This window comes from Peromyscus eremicus, chromosome 4 (genome assembly GCF_949786415.1).
Source record: "Peromyscus eremicus chromosome 4, PerEre_H2_v1, whole genome shotgun sequence".
NCBI lineage: Eukaryota > Metazoa > Chordata > Mammalia > Rodentia > Cricetidae > Peromyscus > Peromyscus eremicus.
Genome location: NC_081419.1, coordinates 81289965 through 81312857, shown reverse-complemented (window position 1 = coordinate 81312857; position 22893 = coordinate 81289965). Strand labels below are relative to the sequence as shown.

General features: G+C 41.4%; 1 protein-coding gene across 1 annotated transcript in view; it reads right to left on the bottom strand.

Annotated features, from left to right (window-relative positions):
* Dcdc1 (doublecortin domain containing 1) overlaps nt 1-22893 on the bottom strand; it is a gene marked incomplete at its 5' end in the record, with an annotated part of 398886 nt that overhangs the window by 1959 nt on the left and 374034 nt on the right. Inside the window, 4 exons of the mRNA XM_059258913.1 lie at nt 1408-1558; nt 14480-14656; nt 15863-15999; nt 22660-22761. Of these exons, the coding sequence (XP_059114896.1) occupies nt 1408-1558; nt 14480-14656; nt 15863-15999; nt 22660-22761 (567 nt within the window). The remainder of the gene's footprint in view (nt 1-1407; nt 1559-14479; nt 14657-15862; nt 16000-22659; nt 22762-22893) is intronic.

Genomic DNA, 22893 nt, shown 5'->3' with positions numbered 1-22893 from the left:
GATGGCTGATATTGAGGGGTACTTGACAGGACATAGAATCTCCTAGGACACAAATTTCTGGACATGTCCTTGATAGGGTTTCTAGACTTGGTTAAGTGATGTGGCACACACCTGTGGGCTGGGGATTTGGACCTAATAAAAGAGAAAGGAGACTGAGCCTCAACCTTCCTAACTCTCCGCTTCCTGACTGCAGGTGCAATATGACCTTCAATCTCCTTTTGCTTCAGGCCATTCTCTGCCACGATGGGCTGTACCCCTAGGCATTTGGCCACTGCAATAAGAAAAGTAACTAGAGCATTTATATTCACAAGTAAATTGAAGACTCTCAGGAAAGGAAGTCTTGTGTATATTACTCTTATAGGATGTATACTTTGAGAATACAGAAAGCTGTTAGCTAGCATTTACAAATGACAACAACGTTACCATTTTTGAATGCATCTAAGTGACTACTGAGCTGAGGTTCAGAGCCCTGATGGAGAAGGAGATAACAGAACAGGAAGAATGTGAAGACTGGGACCTTGTCCATAAGGAAGGATAGTGCCGAGGGAGGGAGACTTTGTGCCGTCCCTCCGAACAATGCTAGACATCTCAATAAATCTGTGTCTCCCCAGTTTTTGAAAGCAATTCTATACTTTTGTCTCTTCTGGGCTAAATGTGAGGGTATATCTCCAATTATCTTAAAACCTTTCCATTCACTCACCTTATAGATAACATAGTAATAATTTTATGTTTCATTTCTAAAAGAAAAAAAATTCAGTATTTTTATTATAGGGATATCAGGTAATTTTCTTCCTAATCTTTTCATTTCCTTTATGTAAAAACAATGTCTTTTGGAATTTCCTGACAATTATATTTTGCTAGTATCTACCTACCTACAGAAAGGGGCTTTGAATTCTTCAGGATAAGTAGGATGAAAGACTAGAGTTCATTTTGTAAATATGGTCTTTCCATTTCTTTCGTTTATCAAAGGAAATGGAGAGTTTATTAAAACTAGCCAATACTTACTCTTGCAAGAAAATGGAAATCTTCAAGCTGAGAATTCCATTAATAAAGCATTGCTTTGAATAATTCAAATAGTAATAAGTCAACAGGAACCTCACTTTCCATTCATAACTAACGAAATGCTTTCAAACGTGAGTATCAATATTTCTGTAAATAGGCCTGGGTAAGGCCCAAGACTCACTGAAATTTGGTTGAGTTTCCTTAGAGTAAACCACGTTAACTATGGCTTCTCTTGCACACACAGATATAAACTTCGCCTTTATAACATGGAATTGCACACATGAGGAGTGTAATTACTAAAAATCATCCTACAGTGTTCAAAGTTCAGCAGGCAAGGACTCTGCAGGGAAGACTAAATGCTTTTACTCTTCAAGGCCTTGATAAAAGAGAAGGTGTCACCCGTACCTTTTGAGGTCATAAAGCCATGTCCTGCAGACACACAGACAGTCATATCCCTCTCTATGTTGTCCCATGACTGAATGAGCTCTCCATTTGAGGTGTACAGGGTTTTCGCTGGGTGGGACATTTTCAGACGAGCAGTGCAATCATCCAGCAGCTGAAACACAAAGGGACAGCCATATTTGAATGACAAATGTCTCCAAATAGTTATTAAAACTTTTTTTTTTTTTTTAAGAAAAGGCTTCATAGAACACAGGCTGTTAGCCTCAAACTCACTATGTAGTTGAACATGACTTTGAACTTCTGATCCTTCTTCTTCTACCTCTCAAGTGCTGGGATTACAGGTGTGCACCACCAGGCTGGGTTTATGTGTTACTAATCTCAGGGCTTTATGAATGCTAGGCAAGCACTCTACCAAGGGAACTATATCTCAATCTTCTAAAGCAGTGGTTTTCACCCTCCCTAATGCTGCAGCACTTTAATACAATTCCTCATGTTATGGTGATCCTCAACCATAAAATTATTTCACTGCTACTTCATAACTGCAATTTTGTTACTGTTATAAATTGTAATATAAATATCTAATATGTGACCCCTAAAGGGGTCACAACCTCCAGATTGAGAATCACTTCTCTGAAGCAAAGCTTTTGAGGGAGTTCTATCACTACTTAAATATTCATTCAGTCACACTTGTTGGACACAGACAAGGAGGGGTAAGGAGCACGCATGTCTACTGGTGAGGGAACCTGATGTGAGGGAACTTCAGTGGTCTTTGGTGACGTTTCCTTAGGCCTGACTTTTCCACAGATGAAAGCATCTTGGTGTTTAACAAATTTCTAAATACAGCAAACCTTGTATTAGGAATCTAGACACGACAAAATAGATGTTTTTTCTTAATGACCAAAGAACAAGCAATACAAATGATGAGGAAACCCAGGCTCGACCCTTTGTTTCACAAACAGAAAAGTCTGGGAAATTGATAGAGGCTTTATATTTTATCAGTTAAGACACTGAATAATCATAGAATGAGAGAAATCTTAGTATAGAACTTATTTTGTAATTGAGAAGACATTCAAAGTAGCTCTTCTTTTTTTTTTTTTTTTTTGGTTTTTCGAGACAGGGTTTCTCTGTGTAGCTTTGCGCCTTTCCTGGATCTCACTCTGTGGACCAGGCTGGCCTCGAACTCAAAGAGATCCGCCTGGCTCTGCCTCCCGAGTGCTGGGATTAAAGGCGTGCGCCACCACCGCCCGGCAGAAGTAGCTCTTCTTAGTGGGTAGGAAAAATCATCATGTGGATGTTTATCATTTTAATTCTTAGGAAGCTTTGGTCAATCAAATAATAAAGAACTCAATAATAAAAATGAGAGCATTTAAATGAATAGGTAAATAAGTAAACTTTAGAGCATTAATGGTTTTTCTGTTTACTAAAATTAGACATTAAGAAAATACAGTTGAAGAAAATTTATCCTCTAAACAAAACCAAACAGAAATAATTATTTTAAAAGTGTGAGTTCCTTATATGAAAATTAGGCAATTTTCCTGATGGACCCAAATCTGATTCCATGCACTGCTACAAGTTGTGCTCGCTTTGGGAGCACATATACTAAAATTGGAACAATACAGAGAAGAAGTATGTGGAGTGAGTAGAAAATTTCTTAATAAAGAAAAATGAAAGAAAAAAAGGGAAAAAAAAGACTGCTACGAGTCTGGCTGTGAAAAGTGAATATCACAGAAGTTGTCAGTTTTCATAAAGTTAATTAATAGTCTTATACAGCTGCAGTCAAAACACTTGTGTGATGATTTTATGGGGTTGAAAAGTAATCCCAAAGTTTGTTTGCAGTATTCAATAAACAATAATCCTGAAGTAAAATATAACAGCAAAATGAAACAGTGGGGAACTGTCACATTCAGGTGGCCAACTATGTTACAAAGTGACAATAGTTTTCAAAGCATTAGGTTCTGCGGCTCACTTGACAGCAGGGTGAGCTCTATGCGAGAGTGTAGTACATTCCAGAACGGTATTGAAGCTCCACAGGGGACCCAAGACAGCCAGTAAACAAAGTTGAGAGAATCATTTTAAGCCAACAAAGAAGAAAATATTTTCACTTAAAATTTTCACCAGAAAAGAAAATCCACATGGTTGTTAAAAGGGGAAAAAAAAACAATCATAAAAATTTAGAATAAAAGTTATTGAATCTTGATATAACCTTGGTATGGTGAAGGATTATCTAAAACATTAAAATCAACAAATAAACATATCATTGGTCACTTCTTGTATGTTTAAAAAAATTATAGACAAGTGGAAAGTTGGATGCATGCCACCACAGATCTGATAGTCACATGAAACAACAGAAAAAGAAATCTCTCATCAACATGCAAAATGCATCCAATAGCAAAACTGTGTAGAATTTCACAAGAAACCTGGAGAGCTCATGATGTTGTATTGTTCTTCAGAATAGAATGCTCTGAATTAAAATACAAACCTGTCAATATTCTCTGTACAAGTCACGGAAGACAAACAGGCTAACACGAGCCTCTACCATCTCTCCTCAGTCAAACCTGTGTGTGTCTAAATCATTGCACTTAGCTGCAGAGCTCCTGTTGACTTGCAAAGACTGGGTCACAGACACTTGCAACTGTCCCTACAGGACATGCTAGCAACATGTGTCCAAATGCTCAAACATGTTTATGTGAATTAGAGTTAGCGAACAAAAACAGAAAATAAATATTAATTTATATATCATTATTCCTCACAAGAGTAAAAAACTTAAGACAACCTAATTGGCAATTGATAGAAAATTGGGTAAATAGCCGGGTGGTGGTGGCGTATGCCTTTAATCCCAGCACTTGGGAGACAGAGCCAGGCGGATCTCTATGAGTCTACAGATAGAGATTCAGGACAGGCACCAAAACTACACAGAGAAACCCTGTCTTGAAACAAACAAACAAAAAGACTACTACCCTCTTTTTTTGTGTTTACTTTCTCTGTCTCTCTCTCTCTTTCTCTCTCTCTCTCTGCTGCGAACATCTTCCTTTCTCTCCAGGCCTGGCTTCTTTCTAATAAAGTTCTTTCTAACTCTGAAAAAAAAGAAATAAAAAAGAAAGTTAGGTAAATAAATGTATATGTTGGATAGATAAGTAAGATGTCACCAGAAATGTTGAGGGTTTTTTTTTTTTTTTTTTTCCCCGAGACAGTTTTGGTGCCTGTCCTGGATCTTGCTCTGTAGACCAGGCTGGCCTCGAACTCACAGAGATCTGCCTGGCTCTGCCTCCCGAGTGCTGGGATTAAAGGCATGCACCACTGCCGCCTGGCTTGCTGTGTTATTTTTAAAAGTGTTAGATTTACGAAGAAAAGTCACAATCATTTTTTTAGGTGAACAGAGTAACTTTCAAAACTGACTCACCAAAGGACTTACTATGATCACAGTGGCCAAGAAAAGACATATTTGTGAGTAATAGCAGCTCCATTTCCTTATTGATGCTCAGTTTTTCCACTGACTTTATGGACTTTATGCCACTATTTGTTTTGTTTTGTGTTTTTTTTTAAATAATAAAGTTACCAAGAAATTCCTGGTGATTATTACAGAAGTGAAACTGTAATAGATCCATACAGTGGTGTGTGTGTGTGTGTGTGTGTGTGTGTGTGTGTGTGTGTGTGTGTGATTTTTCTAAATTTTCTGTAACAATGTTCACTACTTAACTTCTAAGGGTGTCAAACCAGTACCAGAGGTGAGGTGGCTCAAACGGTAGACCATTTCTGCTGTTGAAGAGCATGCAGAGTACCACAAGGTACTGGCTAAACCAATTCCCGGAGGATCTCTGTACCTGGCTTACAGATGGCCACCTTCTTGCTGTGTCTCCAAATGGGAGAGAGAGAAAGAGGAGAAGGAGGAGAAGAGGGAGGAGGAGGAAAGGGAGGGAAGGAGGGAAGGAAGGAGATAGTTTCTTCCTTCTTTTATCTTTGTGATGTGTGTGTGTGTGTGTGTGTGTGTGTGTGTGTGTGTGTGTGTAAGTCCACACAGGTGCCCATGTGTGGAGATCAGAGGTCAACCTTGGATGCAATCTGTCACTTTCCACCTTGCTTTTTTTGTAACATATTTTTTTTTATCGATTCTTTGGGAATTTCCCATCATGCACCCCAATCCCACTCATTTCCCAGTCCTTCCATATCTGCCATCCACCCTTGTAGCCTCCTTGAGAAAAAGAAAATAAAAGAAAAAAGAAAAACATTTCAATTCTGTGTCTTTCCTACCTCTCCATCACATATTCATTTGCAGTAGTGGCCTTGGGAGCTGCAGTGTGTCACACGGTATATCCTTCTGCCCAGATTTACTTGCAAATGTTCATTGCAATGAGTTGTTGGTCTGGTTCAAGGCCTCTGTCTTTTGGTATACCTCTGGGCTCTGGTGTACCATCAGTACTGGACCCTTATCAAAACTTCTCTAGGATAGCCTGTTGTTGCTCTGAGTCATGAAGATCCTGGACTACAATTCATATGCCCCAGCAGGTCATAAATGGGGTAGGTGCTGGGGTGTCCCAACTCAAAGCCCTGGATATAGGCCTGGGTGGTAGCTGAGATGGTCAGTCCAGGCCTCCACAGGACTGCCCCTGTCAGGTGAGGGGCAGGTCTAGCCCTCCCATGCCTAGGCCATCAGGGCCAACTCTCCTGTGGGTGATGGGCGAGACCAGCTCTTCCTTGTGGTAGCCAGTGATGGTGGGAAGAGGGGCAATTCAGGAGTGGGCAGTTCTCCTGCTGATGCATCTGGTGAGGGGAAGAACCAGTTCTCCCATGCTCAGGCCACCATGACCAGCTCTCCCATGATGCCCAGTGGTAATACTGGCCACTGACATCAACACAGAACCCAGCTGCTGTAAGACCACAGACCCAGATAATGGCCCTCCACCGCAGCCTGGGCCGTATATCACCATGGCCCTGGACAGGCCATAGACATCAACACAGACCCCAGCTGTGGTAGGACCATGGATCCAGACATGGCCTTGGGCTCCAGCTGGGCCCTGGACATCACCATGGCCTCAGGTGGCAGCACAGGCCACTCAGATTACTATGACTGGGCAGAAGCACTCACCTTGCTTTTTTAAGATGGAGCTCTCACTTTTACCTTGAACTCTCTGGTAGAGTTACACTGGCTGACTAGCAAACCCAAGGATTTCCCTGTCTCTGCTTTGCCTACACAGAGATCATTGGTCTACATGCTTGTGCTGCAAGCATTTGATCAATGAAGGCATCTCTTGGCACTCTCTTTTCCTTTTCTTGTAAGGCTACTAATCCTGTGCAAACAGGGCTCTATTCTCTTAGTTTAGTTTATCTTTAATTGCCATCTAAAAGTTCTGTCTTCGAGTATAGTCACATTGGAGTTTAGAGCTTCAACATTGAATGTGGGGTAAGGAGTGGGATAAAATCTACTTCTTGTCACTTTATTTATGTGTTTTCTACATCAACGAAAGGTAGAATAGCTGAATATCTACCCGGGCTGGGAACATCTGGGAAATACATACAAATTGGTATGTGGGAGAAACTTAGCTAATCTGAAAAGCTCCAACAGAAAGGTGAAAAATTACCTTATCACTTAGATGTCACTATTCTGAATAACTCATGTTTCCCATTTTTAACTGGGATAATAAATACAACTTGATAAACGCATAATAAAGGCAAAACAGAAGTTAAGTATGTGTCCACTTCACTTGGTTTTCAGTGAGACAAAGACAATGAGTTTATAGAAATCTTTTAAAGATAAGTTAGAAAATAAAATGTTTTCATTGCAATCACATTCCAAACTATCTAGTCAGGATATAGCCTTCAAGACATTCTTAATTCAGTGTCTTATGAGTATCTAAGCCTGTTCATGTGCTTATTACACTGACTAGTATAAGTCAAACATTGGTCATTTTTGTGACAAAAAACCCACAGTAGAGGCCCAGTGTTCTATGAATAACCAGCCCCCATCTATGCTCTGTTTTATGAGTATAGATTTCATAGACTAGGTTTCCTCAAGCTGGGGCACAAGGATATCATGGACCCATTATGTGTACAAGTGGGCTTGAGGTACTTGCTGATCTGCTGTGGGACGTTCTATTTGCTATGAATGTGTTGCTCTGATTGGTTAATAAATAAAGTCCTGATTGGCCAGTATCCAGGCAGGAAGTATAGGCAGGACAAAGAGAGAGGAGAATTCTGGGAAGTGGAAGGCTAAGTCAGGAGACGCTGCCAGCTGCCACCATGACAAGCAACATGTAAAGATACTGGTAAGCCACAAGCCACATGGCAAGGTATAGATGAATGGAAATGGGTTAATTTAAGATATAAGAACTAGATAGTAAGAAGCCTGCTGCAGCCATACAGTTTATAAGTAATATAAGTCTCTGTGTGTTTACTTGGTTGCAGGACTGGCGGGTGAGAGAGATTTGTCTTGACCATGGGCCAGGCAGGACCAGGAAAACTTCAGCTACATTGATCTAAAGAGAAAAGGCTTGTTTCTTATTCGGGATGCTTCTACTCATGTATTCATTCCTTAGCTGAGAACAAACATGGGGATTTTAAGATGCTGTGGTATCCAACATATCAAATGCTTTAGACTAGAGAAGAAGGTCCTGGGCAAACGTAAATCAGGAAAAGATGCTGGTCCTGAAGAGAGCCACTGGTCCTGGAAAGAGAGAGCTGCCTGATGCTTTGGTGACTGATGAACCGACTCCAGCTGGAGATGAGTGTTATTCTAGCAGTATTCAAAGAGTGTGTGGTTAAATCATCCACAATGGCCACGGTAGGGAGAGCATTTGAAAGGGAGTCTGTGTTGGCCGAGACTCAAATGCCATCTGGGGTTTCATTATACTAGAGGGCGTAGAGGGGAGCACTTTGTAATGTGCCTGCTTCCCATTCTTCCTGTAAAAGTCCAACATGTGATACTTCCGGTGTGTTTGCAATCATTGTTAGCTCGCTGCCCTGAGACATCTGAGCTTACTCTTCTGCTATCCCTTCTCCACACAATCTGTTCTCTAGAGGTATTCCTTATAGCTAGACAGCGTGAAAGGACACATGTCTAACAGATCACCAATACTTTTGTGCAGCCTCCTAAGTAAACGATACATAGCATGGAAAAGGAAGAGGGTGGGATGAACTTCTAAAACAGCAAAGCAAGCAATCTCTAAGAATGCTTGTACATACTGAGGCCGCATTGATCTCCCCAAACAGCTTTCTTGAATCCCCTTTTCTTGTCAGAGACTAACTATGGTCTGACCATTTAGGTCTGTGATAACATTACAGACAATTCTGCCCCCACTCCAAACATTCAGGTTAAAGTCCTAATTCAACCATATGTGAAGATGAAGCCTCTAAAGAGATGCATGAGGTTAAACATGGATATGAAGGGGGTGCTTAACCTAACAGGGCTGGTTTCTTTGTAAGAAACAACAGAGCTCCTTTGCCCCCCTCCCCCAAAGGAAAGGCTGTGAGAGGACACAGCTAGAAGGCGGCCCTCAGCAAGCAGTGGGGAAGGCATGGTGGTAGGAGCAGGAGGCTGATAGTCACACTACAACCACACTCAGAAAAGCTGCAGTGAACAGGAAGTCAAGCCACCTATGAAGTCTCACCCTCAGAGATCTACTTCAGGAGGCTCTACCCCCTGAGGATTCTACAACCTTCTCAAACAGTGCCACAGCTAGGGACCAGGTGTCTGAAGCTTCTACAACCTTATCAAACATTACCACCTGCTGGGGACCCGGTATCTAAAGGTTCTACAACCTTCTCAAAGAGTGCTATCTGCTAGGGACCCGGTATCTAAAGGTTCTACAACCTTCTCAAAGAGTGCTATCTGCTAGGGACCCGGTATCTAAAGGTTCTACAACCTTCTCAAAGAGTGCCATCTGCTAGGGACCAGGTGTCCAAACACCCAAGCCTGAGAGGGAAGAACCATAACACATCCAAGAAGACTAGTGCCTACCACTTTCACACAGTCTCTCATGACAGTCATACCTCTCCCTATCCCTTGACGTAAGTACCATCTGCTTACCCTAACACATCAACTCCAACACTCACGCCTTTGTGTGGCACCTCTCCTTCTCATTAATACTTCCTCTACTTAAGTGTTGATGCATACCCCTTTCTCAAGTTCTGTCAGAGGTGGCAACAGGTTCCTTTGCACTGTTGTCCCTTATCTCAGGTGGATGAAGTCTCCCTCACTTCATGGTCCCGCTGAACTTCTACTAACTTAACCATAATCACATTTGTTAGTCCTTTTCCAAGAAGATTATCAGTTTCCTTATCGTATAAGAACAATGTGCACTCATCACAAAAAAGAATACAGAGTATACAAATGCACAAGAAAGAAAAATAAAAGTAACCCATGATGGCGACCCAATCAAAAAATGGATACTGAGAGCTGTTAAGTCCTCCCAAGCTGCTTTCAATTTGCCCATGTATATGTGTATAGAATTTAGTTCCACATGCCTTAGGTTATGTTTATTTTACTTGATGTACCTCAGCCATATTTGTTGTTTTTATTCTCTCTTAAAGTTGATTTTAATTGAATTATGATATTCCATCCTATGTACTATAATTCACTTAACCAATTTCCCATTGATAAGCTTTAAAATTATTTCTAGTTCATCTCTATTAAAAATACTTCTGTGATTAATATCTCTAGCAAACAAACTTTGCATAAGTTCATGAAGTCTTCTTGGGGTATGCTATGGTTTGAGTGTGAAATGTCCCCCCAGAGTCTCCTGGGCTTTAACACCTGTTCCTCAACTGGTGGCCGTAGTTAGTGGAACCTTTAAGAATCGAGGCCTTGCTGGCAGAAGCAGGGTAAGAGTTGCGGGCCTTTGAAGGTCATGGTCATCCCTAATGGTGGTCTCTGCTTCCTTATCTGCTGAAATGTGAGAAACCACAGCTCCATGCTCCTGTCACCATGAACTCCATCACGGACTCCCTGCTATGATGGACTGAACCATGAGCTAAAACAAACGCTTTCTCCCATAAGTGCATCTGTCCATTATTTTGTCACCGTGACAAAAAGCTGATGTGGATGCATTCAGAAGTGCATTTGTTTGTGAGATGTATAACTAAGTACTTGTTCTCTAAAAAGTTTAATTTCCATCAACAGGAGAGTGCCTATTTCTCTGTACCCAGCTAAAGCCTGCATATATTTTCATACTCTTTATCAGTTTGAGGAGACAGCCTAGTAAAATGACAGATTAGAGACTATTTCTGTGAGAGTTGGTAAAAGAGAAATTAAGAATAAGAAAAAAAACTCAGACTTTATGTAAAGAGAAGAACAGAGGCAAGCAGATTCTAAAATTCAAAAAAGAAGAAGAGGGTCCTGGGAAAGAGCAAAGATAGTATGTACCGTTACTCAAAGGAGCAAGCTGAACACAGCTGCCATGGCACAGTTTCTTAGGCAGGAAGAGGACTCAGAAGCTCTCTCCAAAAGGTAACCCAGATGAAACAGTCAGTCCTACGCTCAGGAGAAGCTCACAGTCTTCATGAGCTTTAAATCTAGTGGCATGGTGTGATCAACAGTGGAGAAAAATCCAATTTTATCATACTGTATGACTCAGGTGACAGTGGCCTTGAGCTATTTTGAAACAGAAATGTATGGTTCAAATCTGGCTGCCTTGTAGGCCTGAGAACAGGGGACATCCTCAGGCTAGGGAGACTTGCTTTCATCGTACACAGCATCTGGGTAGGGGAAGGCTCAACAAGGCAGTTGCAGGGAGCAGGCCCTCAATGAAGGATGCAGGTAGCAGGAGGCTGAGTCTGGATGGGCAGTGCACAGAGAAAGATAGACCTACCTACCACAAGTGACCTGAGACAGATCTCAACTAAGAATTACCCTGGTGTTACCCTGTTAATAGTTCCGAGCCAGCTGGTAGATCGTGTTCTGGAGCCAACTCTCTGTCATTCTCTGCTGTAGAGCACCAGAATTCTGAAGCCTCAGGGATAAACCACCACAGGGGCATCATCCCTTCTGTAAGGTGACTAGTAATCAAGAGATCCTGAAAGTTCAAAGGCAGACCCCCTGCCTGTACCCACCCCAGTACTGAGGAACTAAATCATTCAATCAAAAAGTGTGTTAATGAACTGAATAGACCATTATCAAAAGAAGAAATGCAAATGACCAACAAATACCATAAAATGTATTTTATATCCTTAGCCACCAGGGAAGTAAGAATGACTAATCACCAAGAAAATAAGTAACAGCAAGTGCTGGCAAAGAGGCGGGTGGGCAGGAACCTTTATAGTGACTGGTCAGAATATAAACCTGTGCAGCCACTATGAACATCAATATGGAGGGTCCTCACAAAACTGGAATGAGAACAAGATGACCCAGCTATACTAACCGTAGATATGCAGCCGAAGGACACTGAGTCAGCAGACCACAGAGGTACTTATGCCTCCATATTCACAAAAGCCAGGGAATGGAAACAGCCTAGGTGTCCATCCATCAGTAGATGAATGGACAAAGAAAATGTAGTACCTGTACACAAAGGAATATTATGCAAACATAAAGAAAATTGAAATTATGACCTTTGCAGAATAACGGATACAACTGGAAATCATATTGAGCAAGTTTATAAGTCAGACTCGGGAAGGTAAATACTGCATATTTACCCTTATACATGGAACATAGTTTTTAAATTATATATGTGCATGCATATATGTATGTATCTATGTTTGTAGGTCATGGAACTAGAAAGGGGGTTAGGAGAAGGAAGGAAAGAATTTAAGGGACATAGGTGATAGAGAGAACAAAGAATGACATGTGCAAGGAAAACAAATCAGAAGACTTACTGGGAAGAATGGGCACAGGGGGTAATGAGGTAGGAGGGTGATGGCGGGGGAGGTGGGGTGGAGAGGCGACCTGGTGAGGGAGAAGGATAGTGGAGGGGAGGCCAACCGAGAACAAAGAACAAACATATACATATATAAAAACTCCCTGGAGGCGGGAGTGGTGGCACACGCCTTTAATCTTAGCATTCATGAGGTGGAGGTGGATCTCTGTAAGTTTTGAGGCCAGCCTGGTCTAAAGAGCGAGTTCCAAAATAGCCAGGGTTACAGAGAGAAACCTTGTCTCATAAAACCAAAACCAAAACAAAACATCAAAAAAAAAAAAAAAAAAAAACCTCCATGAAGAAGCCAACCCAATACTTTCTATGCTAACTTAAAAAAAATTAATTTAAAGATAATAACAAAGAACAGTATATAATTTATATAATTAAAGAAACCTGTCGAATACAGTCTTGCTAAGGGTGTCATTCAAGCACATATACTTGTTTTTACATAATGGATTGCTTTGTTCTGTAATATAATAATCTACATTAAACAACCTGCCTATGAGTGTAATGAGTCTTTGTCATCTTGACATCATAATTTAATGAGCTCTGGTAGCATGTGTTGTCTAGTATTGATGCTAACGTGTCAATTACACGGTGCTTCCAAAGTTTATAAAAGTCTACTCACAGATATAAGTTAAAATGATACTTCATAGCTTCCAGCATAGTCGCTTCCATATACATATAAAGTTCATGAAAATCATATGGTCATGGACCTGCAGTTATGGAGCACCTTCCATACTCTACAGTGTGAGCCACGTGACTCAAAAGGCCAGCTTCTGACTGATAGAACCATATGTAATCTTTGGAAGTTCCTTGTGAGTTTTGTTACACTGTCTGATAGCTATTTTCTTATTATTCACACTCCTTTCTATGTCTATTGGTTAATAGCTGCATATTCTTTCACTATTTGATTGCCTTTAGCTGCCAAGGCTAAGTGCTCTCTCTGAAGCAGCATCAACATTTGACTCTTGTTTCTGAAGAGACCAATGCGAAGAAGAATATTTTAGCCACACTTTGGCCTCTCTCCTAGGAAGCCGGCTTTCGCTTTTTTTTGAAGTAACCATTCTCCTGTTTGCCTCCAGGTACACAAAGCATTTTCCCTTTATTGCTCATTGTGAATGTTGTACATTTTTACCTCATTTCTCAAGTGCAGCATGTTAGCCGTCAGCTTCTGAGACATGGCTGCACTCACGGATCTATTGGTGAAGAGAGGCTTTGAGCCTGGAGCATCTTTGAAGGCCAGCTTAGCTGAGATGTCTCTGCTATTCCAGAACTTCCATCAGCTTTGTGAACTTCCTTAGGCCTTTCTATTGCACCTTCTTACCTCCCCACCATTATTTTTATTATTACCTCCCCCAACATTATTTCTGGGACTCTCTCTTTTCCCAGGACCGTCTATGCCAACACTTCACAAAGGGAAACAGGGGAAGCACTATTAGCATTTCCATTGCAGCAGGAAAGACTTCAGGAAAGCCCAGTAAAGAAACTTGCTTCAAGTTTCCACTTAAAGACTAAGACAAAAAGGTCAAACTTTAGATTTATGTCCCTCAAGTTACAAACAGTGGAGGAACACCGGCTTGTCTCCTCGAGGCAGTGCTTTATCTCTGGGAAGTGGAAATTCTGTCAGCCCAGGATGGTGGGTAGTAAGACCGGGACAGGCTTTCCATAGGAACCACAGGTGCTTTTCTATAAAGCACATATCTAGCGAATATTCACAACAGGGGCTTGAAATGACTCCTTTGTGAGCTAGATTTAAAATGAATGAGAAAAACCATTTTAAAGTATTATTGTAACTATTAAAAATAAACTGGGTCCCAATCAGCCCCGGCTGGCCTCAAATTCATCATTGTAGCTAAAGACGCCCTTCAGTTCTGCACTCTCCTGCCTCCACCTCTCAGTGCTGGGATTAGAAGCTTGTGTGACTATGCTCTCACTCTTAAGTGATTTTAAAGTATAGCCTTGGTCTGGAGCGTGTGAAACTGGCACTGTTCTCTGCTGGCCATGCATCATATTTGAAATCACACACACATCAGATAGCATTAGACATCTCATGTTCACACATGGGAGCTCATTCAATAATCTGACCAGCCTTGTGACGGAAGTATTATTTCCACTGGACAAATGAGAAAATGAAGTTCAGAAAAGTTCATTAGCTTGCCTGAACTACCAATCTAGAGACGTCAAAGTTGGGGTCTGATTCCAGGCCTATTGGACATTCACATTAAATTTACCTCTGAAACAGTGCTGGCCCAGGCATGAGTGCCATCATGAGGTCGGCCTCCGTTCCGGTAAGCCCACACTCGTTTCACTCGGGGACCCTGGTATAGGTTGTGCTGCTCGCTTGCTTTACATTGAGTTGCAATCAGAGAGCATCTGGACTGTAGTTCTTGGCCTTCAGAAAGTTGTGCCTGTCAAGGAAAGCCCAGAGAATGCTGCAGACAGAGAACGATTTGGTGTGTGCAAAGGGAATTCAATGGAAACCAGAAATGCCATGTAATCACGATGTATACCGAAATGATTCTGGTAAGTAACTGTGGCCTGCCCAGACCTCTTCTGCTGTAGACTTGGGTGAATTTCCCTTGCTTCCATGAAGCTACTGGGGTAAGAATACGGACAGATTCACTTTGACAAACCATTGAACTCATCTGCAGTGTTGAGAAATAAAGGACGATTTGTGTGTAATGTTTCTCCTACAGGAGCTGTCTCTACAACTAACAAGTGAGTTTTTGATTCAGAAACACACCTTCCTTTCCTTTGGGTAAGCGAGGCTTAGGCGACTGTGTGCAGCAAGTCCTAGCTCAGTAGGTTCTGGAAGGCAGCTGCCACCCTTCTGCTCAGCCAAGTCCTCGCCAGGCAGCTCCTCATCCTGCCTCAAGTGTGTCCTAGCTCAATACTTGCTTATTTGCTCCCTGACTTGAGACTTAGCCTTCTTAGCTTGGCAAGGAGTCAAGTCTCTAGCAATGACAACTTCTTCGTTCCAGTCACCTTGATTTAGACGCACACTTAAAATTTGCATTGAACACATGCCACAAATTTGAGAAGCCTTGTTAAAATAGTGACAAATAGTTGGATGAAAAAATTCACAAAGCATGCAGGTTCCCATAGCCTCTATCCCTGAGCCTGTCTCAACAGCTGACCTTTCTCTTCTCAACTGTTTTATGTCTGGCAATCTTGAATGATTAACCAATTGGCCGAAACCACTTTTTCATCTTCTTGCTTCTGAATGTCTCCGTTGTGATCAGCAGTGTGCTCCTTGCTCTTTTTACATATTGAGTAGTACCCTCAGGAATGATGAGTGATGAAGCCATAAGGTTCAACTTGACTACACTTGCTGTAATTACCTTTGTACATATCCACTGGGCCTTTTTCTCATCTTTGCTAAGGTCATAATTTCTGGTCTCCATTCAAACAAAACAGACGTTCGTGTGAGCTGGCTGTCTCCAGGATAGCTACTCTCCAAATGCCAACTCAATGCTTGGCATATGCTTATGGTGGTCATAACTGCCTAGTTGCTGTGAGCATATTAATAGCATGATTTAAAAATTCAACACGATACTTTTAAATGTTGCTAAAAGGGGCAGAGTCTTTAATGTCTGGGACCCCAAAGAACATACCTCTGTCTGCCTTATAAGCTCCATGAGCTTCATTTCCTCTTGCGTCGGCTCAGTCCAGCCTCCTTCAAGCACCACCGGCTGCAGAGGGCTTTGGGTGGGAACCATGGTGGCTGGCTGACGTGCTGCTACTCGCCGCCCTGGAAAGAGGTTCCCAAGAGATACTGTTTCTAGGGTAGGCTTCCGAGTTTTAGGGGAATTGGTTTGACTTTCTAAAGTACATAAATTATTCCACCCAGGAGCAGGAAATAGGCTAAAATACTAAAAATATCATAGAAGCTCAGATGACTAAGGTGATAATATGTAACAATATTCAAGCGTAGGGCTTTAAATGGCCAGGACTGTACAGATGGAAAAGGAGGATAGCGTGCTGACTTCCACCTGGCCCCCGCACAGCATCTGCGATCTGGTTCAGCAGTAATTTAGTCAAATAGAATTCATGACCTTACTTAGTTCCCATCATTTCTTCCAGTCTCAGAACATATGTTTTGTTCTTTTCACTAATAGCAAGCCTTCCCTCACAATTAGCTTCACAGCCTGGGGATTAAGTATTTCTATAATAATATTAACAGAAGAGACAGGAGCGCTCCCCCTTCTACCTAATAATACCCCATGAGCACAATTTGCTTCTGATGCCTCTGCCGAGCCCTTTCTGCTGTTTAAAAGCTGGAGTAAGAGAAACTATTTATTGGAATACTGTGTTCTGAAGAACTGCAGGCATAATTTATTAAGTGTGGTGACTAAGGCATATGCATCCCTTCTAGCAGACCACTTTGAATCTGTATAAAAGGGTTTCAGAGACACACTTATATGCTATTGTTTTCTCTCTGAGTTGAAGGTGTGTCCAGCACAGAGTCTCCCACTGCTTTCTAAACTTCTGAAATAAAAAAGCCATGTTTTATGGTGTGTATTTTGCACTGTATGTTTCAGTGAGTTCTTGCTTCAACTTTAGTAGGGAAGGAAAATGGTAAGAATGATTATACCTATAAACTGTAAATGGGCAGAACAGTGTATAGATAGAAACTAAGCTTCCATGAAGGATGATGCAGAAGGATGGCAACTTTCAGGCCTGTCTGAGTAAAAGCAAGGCAAGCTAGAGCAATTTTAGCAAGTGTCTGTCTCAAAAATTTTTTTTTTAAATTTTATTTTTAATATTTGACCACCATCATCCCAGCTTCCAACCCTGAATTTGTATTTCTTTCTTTCTTTTTTAATTCAGCCACCTACTCTTTTTTTTTTTTTTAACTTTCTTTATTATGTACACAGTGTTCTGTTTGCACAGCCAGAAGAGGGCACCAGATCTCATTGCAGATGGTTGTGAGCCACCATGTGGTTGCTGGGAATTGAACTCAGGACCTCTGGAAGAGCAGCCAGTGCTCTTAACCTCTGAGCCATCTCTCCAGCCCCTGTCTCAAAAATTTTAAAAAAATATTCAAAAAGCTAAATTAGAAAGGGTTGAGGCACAGCCTAATGCCAGCATGCTTACCTCACACACTCCAGACTTGGGGTTTGATTCCCAACACTTAAAAACAGGTTGAGAAAGGGGACATTGGCAGAAGCTGCTGACCTGAGATTCGACAAGGGGCATTGAGGGGGCCACACGTGGGTGGATAGATGAGGGAGAGCTAAAAATGAAGTGAAGTCTCAACTTTGTTACTAACATTCTGCTAATTTGAAGATTCTCAGATGATGGCTACAAACAAAACTCTAAAAATAATTCAGAATTTACAGAGAATAAAGACTGTGTGTCTTACACCTAAAATTTATGAGAAGATCTAACAATAAAAGTAAGTGATGGCAATGACTTCTCTGGGAAACAAGAACACAATATGCCTAGTAACATTTCATATGCTGTCTATGGATGTGGAAAAGCATAATCGGACCAGTCGGTAAGTTACAGTGACAGCCTCACGAGGTAACATGCTTTGGACCACAGCAGTCTTGTTTAAGACAAATTCATAAAAAAGGCAGTTTCCATCTAACTTTATTCACAGAGGGCAGATAATACTAATTTATGAAACACACATTTTAATGGATAATACCCCCAACAAATACCATATTCAGAATGCACCATGGACATTCAAATTTTGTTCAGATAAACAGAGTTCAGCAACAGCTAACCATTTACACAGCTGAGAGCCAGAAGCTGAAAACTGGAACCAGGGAAATCTACATGGCATTTATTTCTGTCACCTAGCTTCTAGAGGTCCTAAGCAAACAAATACATTAGCACTATAATGTTCATGGAAATGCACAAAAGGTTTCAGTCAGAGGAAAGTTTTTCATAATATATCGTAATTTACATATGTAAGATAGCATAAACTGAAGCCAAGCAAAGGGGTTATGTATAAATTATTTCATTTTCTTGTTATCATTTCTATATATTCTGCTTTATTTTACACGAGATTGGGGGACAGCAATGAGTCGGCTATTGGGGACGCACCTCTTCCCTCCTCCTACTGTTTTATTTGAAGTGGGTAGAGCCCTACTGACAGCAAATGGCTTCTCCCGTGGGAAGTTGAGAAAAACAAGTGGAGGATTCTTGTTCCGTTTTCAGTTTTCTCTTAGAAGCTAGGCAGTGAGTGCTTTGCTGCTCCTTCACATGGTCCTTTTCAGTTCTCCCCACTCTGCCCCCTTATTGGGACACCTGCCCTTTTCGGTATCTGCGTCTGGGAAGGGACTTTGGTTAGCACATCCACCTGGTTCATATGTAGCAAGGGCGAGGCTTTGGTCTGATTTGTAATACTGGGTCTAATTAGTTTAAAAAAGCCAAGTTGGGAAATACACTTTCTTCTCAAGAACCCAGGCACCAATATTTATTATCTATTATGTGTTAGCCATGTAATAAGTATTTGACATTAACTACATAATCACAAAATTGTTACAAAATAATTATTATTATTAATAGCATTGATCATGCTTACAAATGAAGAACAATTAGCTTAATAAAGTATTTTATACACAATATTAGCTGCAATGACCAACAGCTGTAATAATTGGGAATAGTCAATTCAGCAAATGTTCACACCTCTTTCAGACACCCCTCAAAATGTATAGAATTAAGCAGAGGTCCATGCCTACAGTCTCAGAATTTAGGAGTCTAAGCCAAAGGGATCATGATTTAGAGACTATCCTCTCTCCCTCCTTCTCTCCTTCCCTTCTTCTCTTTCTCTTCCCCCCATGTGCTTGCGCATGCGCGTGCGCGTGCGCGTGCGTGCGTGCGTGCGTGTGTGTGTGTGTGTGTGTGTGTGTGTGTGTGTTTTGCTTGTGTAAAAAGGGGTAGGAGGAAAGAACATCTAATAGGAACTGCAGTTACCTGAGCTAAGACTTGATTACTATTTATTCTGATAATCCCTGTAGCTAGTATAGGGTTTTCATGAGAGTAAGATGTATAATTATGTGTTAAATTACGTGTAACAGCAGAACACACACCAGTTTTTAGGTGGAGACAAGAATTAGCATTGAATCTGAAAAGAAAATACATCTGTGGATAACTCCATAATGGACATTCACTAACCAAATATAGACTGTTTCAGTGTTGGTGCTGTGCAGGATACCAAATTACATCTAAATGTCTTTTTGCAAATTATAGTAGAAGTTGAAGGCATAATGTAAAACCAGAATTCAGCAAAGGCAATTTTGCCAGATGCTGTTTTCAGTATGCGGATTTCTACTGATTTAAGTCAATAAAGACATGAAGCTTAGAAAATTCCCTGGAGTGAATGGATTGAAATTCCATTCATTTTTTTCTTTCAACCATTCTACAACTAGTCAGGAACATATTAGAAGGGTGTAACATTTCTCATCTAAGGGGGATAGCCCCATGAACAAATAATTACCATTATATCTTGGGGGCCATGATGATAGAGTTCAAGATGTGACAAACTGCTTTTACCCCAGGCTTAAAATGTGGTGGTGGTGGGGAACCCCTGGGAAAGAAGAATAAGTAATAAGAAAAGGGGAGAATCCAAGAGGGTCGGTCAGAGGGAGAAAACTTGATGTAGAGGGAATTACACTCTCTCAAGAGCCTAGAATTTTGAAAGCATATGATAAGCTTAGGGTGCTAAAGAAAATTCATGAGTTGGGTGAGCAGGGAAACGGAAGACCTTACAGACAGTGGGATCACGGAGGTCCATATGAAGAAGGCCCAGCCTTGTTTCTGAGGGTGCTAAGGACCCTCGGCAGCTCTTATATCTGGGCTACCTTAAGCTTTGCATTTTTACAGGACTGTTTCAACTCTAGAGTCTCATCCTTGCTCATATTGCCTGAGTACTGAGTCGGCCGTCTGACTGTTGACCCACCATAATCTTGGTTATCTTTGAGGATGTTATGTATAACTGTAGGCTGCAATTTTTTTTAATTGGGGCTTATTGAAATTGATGGCTGCCAGAGTGGCCCCTCCAGTCAATCTCTGACTTTATTATTATCCCATCTGCATGCTAAAAGACACCCTTCTTGTGCCAGTACAGTTGATAGTTGCTATAGTGATAACCTAACAGACTCGTAGAAGGGGAAAGAAGTGATGTTTGAACTTCAGGAAAATCTTTGCTCATTCTCAGATGAGACAGGAACAGTTCCCATTAGCAGCTGTTCCCCCTTCCTCATACATCCTCCATTTATTTTACTTTACCAGTCACTTCCCAAATTCAAGGGTGGAAGAAGGATTCTATGAGCAAGGCGGGGGGCGGGGGGGGGGGTCAAGATCATGATGGGGAAATCTACAGAGACAACTGAACCAAGCTCGTGGGAAGTCATGAACTATAGACCAACAGCTGTGGAGCCTGCGCTGGACCAGACTAGGGTTGTGGCACTTTGTCTGTTTGAGGGGCCCCTGGCTGTGGGATCAGGATCTATCCTTGGTGCATGAGCTGGCTTTCTGGAGCCCAATACCTATAGTCAGAAGCCTTGCTCACCCTTGATGCAGGGGGGCTTGGTTCTGCCTCAACTGAGTGTACCAGGCTTTGCTGACTCCCCATGGGAGGTCTTACCCTTTCAGAGGAGGGGGAAAAGGGGTGGGTTGGGGGTGGGGGGAAGGACTGGGGGAGCGTGAGGGGGGATGAGAGGAGGATCTGTGATTGAAATGTAAAATGAATAAAAAAAATTCTTAAACAAAAAAAGAATTTATTTGAGATTTATCTCCCATTTCTTAGGTTCTTGGCCAAGCATGAAAATCTTCTTCACTGATGAATTGATGCTCAGTATGCTTATTAGTTCCCCAACTGTGAGTGGGAAAAAAGACCCAGTTTTTGGAAAACAAAAACATGAACCCAGATGGTAACCATCAAATGGATGCTGTCAAGACTTGAAGCAGGGAGACCAGTTAGTTAGGAACTGTTCTATTAACCCAATCAGAAGATGTTGTGCTTGAATTCAGATAAAGATAGTGGAGACTCTTCTAGTTAGCTCCTCTGAAGCTGTGATAAAACACTGACCAGAAGCAAGTTGGAGAGGAGAGGGTTTATATGACTTGCAGGTTATAGTCTCCTAGAGGGAAAACAAGGCAGGAACACCTACCCAGGGGTGGCACAGTCCACAGTGGGCCAGGCCCTCGGACATCAGTCACTAATGAAGAAAGCGCCCTGCAGACATACCTATAGGCCCATCTGATGGAGACAATCCCTCAGTTAGGTTCCTTCTTCCGGGGTGACTCTGCTTTTTGTCAAGTTGACAGAAAGTAACCAGCACAGAGACTTAAGGGGGTTGGAATCCATTAGAGTTCAATGTAACTCAGGGGACAAGACTTTCTAAAGTGTCACTTGGGGAAGGAAAGAGAGGGGGTGGTAACAAGAATGACTTGCAGGTTCCTGTTGGAGAGAGAAGGCCTGGGTGGATGGTGGTAGAAATACAGGTAGAGGAGACAAAGAGGCTTTGGCGTTTGGGTGACAGAACAGCTTGAGTTTGAACTTGTCCCTGGTAGACTCAGGTGACAATGTCTAGTAGTAGGGATAGCAGACATTTGGAGTAGTCATCAATGCTTTTGCTCATAGCTGGAATCTTCCTTAGGAAAGGAATGGATATTGACTGTCCCAAAGCCAAAGTTGCTGTTTACATTGAGAACTATGTGTGCTATTGTTGAAGCAAGATTCATAGGCTTCGGACACAAGCCAATGTTTGTAATCAGGAAACGAAATTCTGTGATTACAAAGATTGAAATGCATTCCTCCCTAGACTCAAGTCTACAGGACGTTAATTCTCTCTGAACAATCGCCTGCAGCTCAAGTGCTTGGAATAGTATAAAGTCAGGAACCTAAGGTTCTGTGAGGAGAACAGTGGAAGAGGACACACAATGCCCGCTGTGAGCTTTGACTATGAAAAGAATATCCCATGCTGTGTTAAGAGGAGTCCTTGGCTCACTGACCATGACCTTGAAGATTTCAGTACTGCTCTGTTCTAATTACTAAAATGAAAAATGTCCCATAAATAAACTTTATTCCCCAGGAGTAAAATACCAAGAAATAACAGCAAGATTTTGCTTAAATGTGCAGGTCTTGTTTTATTTATTTCTAAAGTTTCTACAGTGCCAGTTAAGGGAGTATTTCAAAAGCAAGGACAGACAACCCTTATTTTTTTCAGTGTATATGCAACTCATGGAGTATTCCTTTTAATATAAAATTTACACATATAAAATCAGTACTAAATGGCTATGCTATGGCATTTTATACCTTGTTCTAATTTACATAGCATAATGTTTATGTAGCATGTACTGGTTATCTATTTGGTATCAAGCAGTAGAAAATAATTATTGGTAACTGTTGCTTGATTTGGAATTAAACGCAATGACTAGCTTCATCCACACTGACCTTTCAACTGTCGCATCTTGTGTCTCATGGTGTCTAAATCAGCCAAAATTTGGTCCCTCTTTAGCCAGGTTTGTTCCTTTAATTTTTCTGATTTCTGTGCAGCTACAATAAAGAAAAAATGTTTTGCATAGTGCTCTGTTATCAAGAGTAATTTATCATAGGTACCAATAACTTACAAAGAACTTTCTGCTTCAAGAGACAGATTGAATTAGAAAGATGTAATTAACAGAGGTA